Here is a 9,643-nt window from a genome sequence, read left to right on the forward strand (position 1 = left end):
GACTGATTCTAATACCCGCGTACGGAGTTGGCTACAAAAAAAAAAGAAAAAAAAACAAAAAACACTCAATTCTTAAATTTTTTTTTTCCTTTTGAAGCAGTTTACAGATCCGGTTAAATTATTTAAATGTTTTGGTAGATCTGACTTTTCAAACATATCAATGTCAAATTTTTTTTCCCCTTTATTATTTTTAAAGGGAGGGCGAGTTGAAATTTTAGATAATGAAAAAAGTTATCTTAAAAAAAAAAAAAAAAGGCAAAAAACCCTTTTTATTCACCTTCGGCTACATGCACACGTTGAGTATTTGGTGAGTTTTTTACCTCAGTATTTTTAGCCAAAACCAGGAGTTGAACAATCAGAGGAAAAGTATAATAGAAACACGGGCATCACTTCTGTATTTATCACCCACTGCTGGTTTTAGCTTAGAAATTCTGAGGTAAAAAAAAAACTCACCAAATACTCAGTGTGCACGTGGCCTTAGCAGACTGTAACCTGCAATTACATATACAACACCATAGAAGTATATAGCGAAAATCACAGTTTGCTATGGAGCTCAACCTATGGATTCAAAGGGGTAGCAAGATGTCAGTGACGGGGGTCTGCAGCAGATCCCCCAGCTGTTATAGCAACCCATCTGTCCCCAGTGATCGCATTGTGAGGGGCATGAGGCATAAAGCACTGGAACAGGTACATTTATATGCAACTGTCAAAGTGACAATGGTTTAATGGTCCTGACCATGGATGTTAAGAGACCGATACCGGCTACGTAACAGAACCTGAGCCGCCTCCATAAGAACGTTCATTCATATCCTAATGTGGGACGGGGTTAATAACCAGTGGGGGGGGGGGGTAGGCACACATGAAAATTTTGTTTATAATATGTGGGCAATTTTCCATGTGTAGTCTGTCTTTTACAGTTACATGACAGTAATGTGTATTTCAATTCGTGTAGTTTTTATCAGGGCTTTTTTCATAGAACAATTTAGCTCACAGAGGATTGCTTAGACCTATAGTTGGAGAAAACTCACCTGTGAGAAATATTAGGTCTATACAGTGCCTTATTCTGGATGGTAAAAAAAATATTTCCATTAACGGAGTGTGAAGTGCTCTTGAAAATTAGTAAGAAATGAAAAACAAACCCAAATATTTGACCATTCATTGAGCAGTAATAGTCAGTTCTTTAGGGAGGGGGGAGAAATCTGAGAAGAATTCCGACTTCTCCTGGGTCGGAATTTTTTTTTCATACCGTTGTGGAAATATAGACAAGTAACGACACACGTCGGAACAGTCTGGTCACTACAAAGAAAGGGCTGAGAAATCCTGCAAATCGGGAGACTGTCGGTCAGCCCACTACTAAAGAGGACAGGTATTAAAGCATGTGGCTAATGTTTGGTTACAACTTTTTGAAACCAAATCTACATGACCAAAAATTTGGCATGGCAATATAAACATGTTGCAGGTTTTTGGGTGAAGGTCTACCACCTGTGGACACAGGCCTAGGTTACTTTCATACAGCACGATTTCGGGCCAAAGTATGGGAGAGTTGCAAATCTTTCTAGTATACTTTTCTCTGTTTAATCTTTGGGTTACAAATATTGATGGACAAAATATTGCCATGTTAAAAGGATCCTTAGTCATATTTTGCTGTATTGCTACAGTTCCTATCATTATATTCAGTAGGGTAAACAGCAGCACACTGGCAATTTTTGACTTCCATTTTCCATACATACAAGCACATGCAATTTGCTCTCCAATGGTTCAACTACTAGTTATAAATGTACCCTAATGTGCCAACATCAAACCTCATAAGTGAAGCTGGTGGGATGATCCATAAAGGTATTTCACAAAATAGGGCCTCGCTCAGACATATTTTTTGGTCATCTGCAAAAAAATCCAGACTAATTTTCGCCAGCATTTGGTTAGTATGTCCGTTTTGACCAACAGATTTTCATTTTCTTGCCTATGAGAAGGTTTCTTAAAAAGGGGGTTAGCCACTTTCAGAAAATCCTGGTTTCCCGCCTCCTCCTGATCTATAACATCTGCCTACAGATCAGATACTATTTTCAACATTACAGGTTCCCTGCACTATGTTGCAATGTATGCGTTAGGAAAACCTCATTAGAAGAAGAATTTTTGGAATTTTATTAATTTTGCCTAAACGAAATAAAAACAAAACCATGGTGATTTGATGGGCGAGTTATAAGGTAGGGTATCATCATGCCTGTCGTTCGGCAACTTTTAGAAAATCTTTTTTAAAAATGTAGAGAGGACCAAAACCAGCTCATCTTAAGAACCCCTTTATGCATGAAAAAGGAAGGCACATCGTGGCCACCACTCTTGTCCAGGAGTGACAAGTCATTCACCTTCATGCATCCTGAAGATGCTTTAATTTTCGTGTTTATAGACAGGACGATCTAGCAAGGATTATTTCAAGACTGAATGTCCTAATTGAGATGCAAGTAGAATAAGAGACTGTAGTTCACAGTGTGAAAATTCCAAGTCCCGATATACACACACACACTAACAAAACAAGAAGCCCATACATTAAATAATAATTTGATATCAAAATCCATTCATCAAACACTTTCACAGCCAAATAGAGATATAATAGGTCATAACTTGAAAAGATTTCCATGGCCAGAACATAAGGGCTAGACAGCAGGCTCGAAACTTTGCAATATTCAGGGTGTAGCAGTCGTTTGAAGTCTGAGAGTGATCAGGATGAAAGTTTTACTTCCTGCATTTCCATTTGTATATTAAAGATGTAGGAGGAGGAAATCTGACAGTGAGAGCAGAAAAAAAACCCCTGCAAGAATATGTCCCCACCGTGCGATCGTGCTGCTTTGTTTGCCGCAATGTTAAAAGGTAAAAAAAAGAAGCTTTACCATGAAAAAAGGGTAGCACAATTGCATCATGTGAACATACCCTTAAATTTACCTACCCCCTGCACAGTCAGTCACCTTAGGTATATGATATAGGAACTTTTCTTCATGTTATCACCCTTCTCAGAAGGTATATAATATAGGGACTTTTCTTCATATTATGACCCTTCTCGGAAATGAGAGGACATATGTACAACATGTCAATTAGAAAAGGCGACTTTTTTTTTTCTTCTATTTCCCTACTATAGGGATAACAATATCAGCAGGCATATATGTAATCGCCCACAAAGCCAATTTCAGACTATATGCCATCAGGATTGCTAATCTTTTGATCTAATCAGCTCTGGTGATTATGAGCAGATATGTGCTCTTTAGAAAAAACAATATGTGTAAAGTTTCTATAGGACAGGCTGTGCATTTCAAGTTCTTAGGCACAAAAAAAATCTCCATTAGTGCATTTTTTACAAGGCATTACGGTTGTAAAAGAGTAAAGTAACTAAGATGTGTAAAGAGCTAGGCAGCATTTGTAGAATGTGAAAGGAGTCTATTTTAGTGCCCGTAAGATATAAACTTTTTCCTTCATAATTTAGATGTGGGTCTCAAAAGTATAAACATTTTCACAGCAGAGAAAAGTGTAAACCGGCATTGAATTTGGCCTGATGACAATCATATATTGGCAAAATAAGAAGGTCAGAAAAAAATTACAGGAATAGGTTAGAAGTATTTGTCAGCTCACCAACCCCGATACCGTCTCTGGCATGCTCGTAAGTACCATCCTGATCAGACAATAGTAATACAGAAAAATACAAAAAGTGGCTGCAGCTCCAGAAAACATGAGTAGAACTTTTTACTTTATTTTCATTCCCATGTACAAAAATTGATTCAAAAACATGGGGAGGAAACCGGCGACACGTTTCTAACGCAGCTGCGTTCTTCCTCAAAGCCATCCAACCTTTTACTCACCATTTCTGGAGCTGGAGCCACTTTTAGTATTTTTCATAAAAAAAAAAAAAAAAAATATATATATATATGAGACTTGATGTGCTTGGTAGGGAAGAAGGACAGAGAAATAAGACAGCTACTAAAAATGAAAATGGTAATTAAAAAAAAAAAAAAAAAAAATATCTTTTGAGAACCTAGTGATGGCAACATATTTTGTGTTTGCTCAGTTTGCCAATTCAGATCTAGTGAAATTAGCCATTACCAGGCAGCTCTATATTGTGATTTTGTGTGGAGAATATTATATGGAATACAGTCTCCAAAATTATTTCTGGTAAACTCCGAACAGTCTTCAGACAAGTGGAACCAACAGACAGTGTTTGACCCGATAACAGCAAACGTAATGTGAACAGGTAAAAAAAAAATGCCGCCAGTCAAATTGTGGACCTACAATAAATCCCAAGTTAGATGGATTTTTCTTAAATGTGCAGGAAAAGGATTTGCTTTGTCTTTTCCGATAAGGTGAGCGGACCGTACGTTCCAGGGTGCAATGCTTTATGAGCCATTAAGACTCAAGGCTCTGTCTGTTCCAATGAAAACTAGAAATGTCAGATCTAAACCATGTCAAGGTCTAGCCATATCACAACAGTGCCCAGACTAGCCAAGAAAGCGGTTTACAGTGCCAACAACGAAAAACTGCTGTACAGAATAAAAACGGCCAAAACTACTTCTAAACAGGCTACTCAAAGTTAAGAAAGGCTTGTGACAATTCACTACAGTTTTCTGGCCGGTGTGGATTGCAACAGTCACGAAAATACTTGCAGGGCGAGAATAGCTCTCAAGAAAATGAAATAAAATAATAAAAACAAAATTCACTGAGCATTTTTTTTCAACAAATGTTTAATTTTTAAAAGAGTAAATTACAACCAAAAGCATCCACTCATATCTCATGATAAACCATTGCAAGTTCTAAAAATCTCAAAACAAGCAAAAAGTTTTATTTGCCTGTTTGTAAAGCAAAAATACAAAAACTAGAAATAAAGTCAAGTAAACTTAATAAAGCAATGACAACTTGGCCTAGTGAGCACAGAGTTAAACCTAGACACCACAGCTCTCCTGTAGTTTCCCAGCCATATGCTGATACCCTTAAGACGCCATGCGCTCCAGCTTTATAAGCTTTCATCTCCAATTCCCTGTTTGAAACATGAACCGCCTGGTAACAATGACTCTCTGTGTGCCGAAAATCCCATTATTGATCCTCCTACTTACCTTGGGCTGGGCTCTTCTTGGAAATGCAACTTTAGGGTCAATCTGTAAAGGACAGGACATGGGGAAGAGAAGAGGGACAAAAAAAAAAAAAAAAGAGAAAAAGAAAAGGATCAGTGAGTAGCAAGCATTCATCTTTACCACCTGGAGATTAATGGCTCATATTTGAGGGTGGTATTATAGGCATTTATCATTTAACTGTTGAAAGGACGTTGAAACATACACTGTAATGCTTTACAGCCCCGACAAAGTCAAAAAGGGGTTACTAGCCTGAAATAAAATGGAAATTTAATGTGCTCAGTTTGTACCTTACAGAAATGACATTGATTTCCTTTATTACAATGTATTGAAAAATGACAAGTCCCGAGCACACAAGAGACCCAGTGATATCCGTATAACAAAGTGCTTCTTTCTTGCTCAGTGTGCTGAACAGATGTTAGAGCCCCACAGCTAAAACTTAAAGTTATTTGCATGTACTTCATAATGCACCACTCTGCAGAGCGATGTGCAAACAATTCTGGATAGAAACCTTCACCCAACAGATTAATCTATGGAAAAATCAACCCCTTCCGAGCCACAACTCCGAGCTGCCTGCAATGCAACATGCTGCCGTTTCCACCTAATCACTGATAACGCGCACAAATACAGATGCCAATACCTGCTTCAAAACATAAATCCCTTCTGTTAAAAAAGCGACATGCAGTCTATTACAGTTTAGGAATAAATAAGTGGATTTTCCCTAGAGGACTTGAAATAAGCAAATGTTGTGGCTGGCAAGAAGCTATGTGTAAGCCTTCAAAATGAAGATAAACACACAAATCTAAGCAGCTCCACTGAGAATTCTGCTGCAATAGATTCCCCCGACCACCGCCACCCCATTTACTAGAAAAAGCAGCAATGTACTTAATAATGTCACCAACATACTTAATGGGAAATCGCCAGGTGCTCGGTAGAGGCAGCACTCCACTTTAATAACTGAAGTACAATGTGAAGATGAATCTGCACACCGGATAATATTTCCTGCGATTCCGCAAACCTCAAAAATGCTCACAAATGACTTTGTCACCTCCTGGTCTACAGATACGACACTACTGCACATTACTACGACCTATTAATTTCTATTCGTCAACACATGATGCAAAAAACATCTCAACAATGCATTACCAGGGAAAAATGGGTAAATGCAACAGGTAAGATTTTGTCTTTCAGACCAATAAAAGATTCAACTTCATCATTACAGCCAATCAGAGCACAGACATTTGGATTTTTTTTTTTTAAAATCACACCCTCCAAATGTCTATAAAAAATAAGCTTTAAAAGGATGCAAAGCATTTTTTCCCGTATAAAATAGTCCCTGTAAAACCAGAATGGATGTCACGGGGCATACGTACACCCGATACCAAAACATAACTTTAATTCTACAAATCCACTAAGGAAAATAAAATGACTAGGACAACAACATTTCTGTGCGTTGTAGGCCATTACCTAAAATCAAAGCAAGTGTAAACAAAAGCGGTGACCCCCTGCCAAAACCCAACCGAGCTGCATCCGGCACTGAACGTTCTGACTCGAGTCAAAGACCAGACGACAGAATACTGAGAATTATCAGGAACATAGTGACAGACATGCCATCCATGGACCACTCCGAAAAGTATTTGGCCTACTAACATTACTGCGGCAACATGAAATGGACATGTAATGTCTTAATAAAATATTGACCTTTCTACTTGTACATATAAAACAATCATACAATAATAAAGACAATTGAACAATGACCAAGCAACGAAAAGAAGCAGAATGAAGTTCAGTGACCTTGTGTGGACAAGTTGTGTTGGCTCGAAAATAAAGGCACAGTTTTAGCAATTGGTAGATACAGTATATACACAGATACAACAAAAGTGTACACCAACACAGATAGACATGCACATACCTAGACGGGTCAGTAAGTACACAAACTGTCACCACTCTAAAAAAATGCATTCGTGTACTAGGAATGACATTGTATATCTTCTCTGCTTCTCTATTCTACCTCCGTCAGTAACAATGTGTCTGGATGAGTACAGTTAAAATTCTGACATTTAACAGTTGTTAAAAAATCCTTTATCTAATCAGTGTAATTAGCTCACCTTTCCCTCCTCATTAAGCACGGTACCAGCAATAAAGGGGAGCTTTCGTCAGCCTCCTTTCATCAAGCTTTGGTAAGGCATATATTAAACTGGGAAATAGGGTGTAAAAAGGTGACTTTTTTCCCCTTGTGCTATACAAGTACCTAGGCGAGATTCACCGATCTGTCTCAGAAACTGAAGACTGGACTCTTGGGATCAGATTCTCCCAGCACCACTAACCGATCAAATGTGACAGTGAATATTCCAGATCTCATGATCATTCTAACCCCTAAGGTCATTTGGCCTAACTAAGCCTTAAAACTATATGACGAGGTGACCTCGCTGGGGAGAACAAGTGTTTTATAGACTAAACAGGATTGAGAAAATGATTCCCAGTTACTGGATAGTAATAAGTAATAATAATTAAGATAGAAGCCATTGTAACGTATAGCGGATGAAAGGAAGGAGCAAGGTGTAATGCTGAAACTTTAGCCAGACCAGGTATGAGCTGGTAGACAGCAAGCCATCCAACAACAGAAAAGAGAAATTGTAAAAATAAAAACATACCGTCTTGGAATCTAATTCATGGTGGGGTTGAGCTAATACTTTATCTACACTTGCAGGATCTGCAAACGTAACAAAGCCGAAGCCTCTGAAATCAGACAAAGAACAAGAGAAATGACAATGAGCGCTAAACATTCAGCACGGATACAAGGCGAAAATTAAAAGGAAAAACAAAAAACACAAATACACTAATTTACAGAGCAAAAAGTCATAATCAGAAGTGAAGCCCGGCCAGGTAGTCTCAAGGCAAAGGGCTGGATAAACGGTGCACAGGAGAGCTCATCGCCACTTAGTTTAGTGTAGGAGAAATATTTACAATAATATTATAAACAGAATACTATTGTAACAAGTCTGGGAATGTCAGGGCACAGCTCTCACATTAGGGGCTATAGGATAAGACCCTTTACTTTGGCTCTGGGCTGTCTAGGTACAGAAGTACCCGAGATACTTGGTGAAGGGTCCAGAGGCAGAACACGAGCGGATTTCTGGCACAGAGTCATTGTAGTGATGATCAGGCGGAGAGGCTGTGAGACAAGGGGGTGTGTGCCTGACAACTGGAAGCTTTACATCCAGATGGTCTCCGAGCCCAGGCCAGTTCTCCCAGTATAGCAGCCTACAGGGTCCACCACAAGTTCTACATGCCCGCTACGAGGCACATGGACATTACCTGGATCGCTTCGTGGTAGGGTCCCTCATCACCATGCATTCTCGGATTTCTCCAAATTTGCTAAAATAGTCTCTGAGGCTGTCTGTGCACAAACAGAAGAGATGACAGCCGTCAGCCGTGAAGGGTTAACAGTCCAGCAGCAGCCACCCCCATCCAAAGAGCCCAAATAGCGATAGGGGTCGAATAGAGGACTCAGAAAGGGGGAAGAAAGAGAGAAAGAAAGAAATGAGGAGGAGAGAAGAGGGAGAAGCTGGCAGCAGGGAACAAAGAGCTGGGAGAGGGGCATGGAGCAGCTTACCTGGGGAGGTCTGCCAGCTCAGGCCGCCGATAAACATTTTACTACAGGGGGAAGAAAACACAACACAAGTCAGCACAGATGTCACATCGGCCATTTTGACGTGTAACTTACAAAAGCTTAAAGGGAGAGAAGAGACAAGGGCAGAGATGGGGGGCACAGGGATGCCAGGCAGCAGGAGGAGGCCGGCAGGACCGCCAGGTGTCAGGGCAGAGGATGCCTGTGCCCCTCGGGGTCCCCTGTGCCCACACCCCCATCCTGCCCTCCGCAGGGCACCAGCCCATGCAACTTACCCGGGGTCGTGCTGAGAATCGCTCGGACTCCCGGAGGTGGCCTGGCTCCCATCAGCCTCCATAGCCCCTTCACACACTTACAGGAGAAAATAATAAGAACAAGTAAATAACAAGCGGCAGAAGGCAGCGGAGCGGCACAGGCGGGAGCGGGGCTCATACACGGCGCGGCGGCGGCGGCACTCCAGCACTGGCACCACTGTGTGTCACACACGGAGACAGGCAGCAGCTGAGCTACGAGGAGCCCACAACACAAGATTATTGAGCCGGGAAGGAGCTCGTCACACGTGGGATCAGCTCAGCACTGCTCTGCCTCCTCCTCCTCCTCCCGCCCCCTGTCTCCCAGAGCGCCGGCCGGCCGGGGGCGGGCCCGCAGAACGTGGCCGCTGACGTCACGCTGGCCGGCTCCAGCTTCTGGCCAGTAACAACAATAACAAGGAGGTGCGTGCGGCGCTCCGGAGTGTGGCTGCGCCGGGCTGTCACCTGCTCTGCCCGGTGTGAGGACGGGACAGCTGCCGCCGCCACAGTGCGCTGTATGGGGACCCCGGTATGGTGGCCGCCACTCAGAATGTGGGGGGCAGCCTGAGCCGCCATCCCACCACAGCCCCATACTCTCCAGTGCACCTGCTCTGCCC

At 41.5% G+C, this 9,643-nt stretch overlaps 1 protein-coding gene across 6 annotated transcripts in view; it reads right to left on the reverse strand.

Annotated features, from left to right (window-relative positions):
• MSI2 (musashi RNA binding protein 2) overlaps positions 1-9,331 on the reverse strand; it is a 934,763-nt gene extending 925,432 nt beyond the window's left edge. For all 6 annotated transcript variants that reach the window (XM_075336584.1, XM_075336585.1, XM_075336583.1 and 3 more), the window contains exons 1-5: positions 9,012-9,331; positions 8,722-8,762; positions 8,424-8,505; positions 7,760-7,844; positions 5,091-5,132 (exon numbers count right to left, since the gene is read on the reverse strand). In XM_075336584.1, the coding sequence (XP_075192699.1) occupies positions 5,091-5,132; positions 7,760-7,844; positions 8,424-8,505; positions 8,722-8,762; positions 9,012-9,073 (312 nt within the window). In that variant the 5' untranslated portion in view covers positions 9,074-9,331. The remainder of the gene's footprint in view (positions 1-5,090; positions 5,133-7,759; positions 7,845-8,423; positions 8,506-8,721; positions 8,763-9,011) is intronic.
• Positions 9,332-9,643: the final 312 nt, after the last annotated feature.

This window comes from Anomaloglossus baeobatrachus, chromosome 2, assembly GCF_048569485.1.
Source record: "Anomaloglossus baeobatrachus isolate aAnoBae1 chromosome 2, aAnoBae1.hap1, whole genome shotgun sequence".
NCBI lineage: Eukaryota > Metazoa > Chordata > Amphibia > Anura > Aromobatidae > Anomaloglossus > Anomaloglossus baeobatrachus.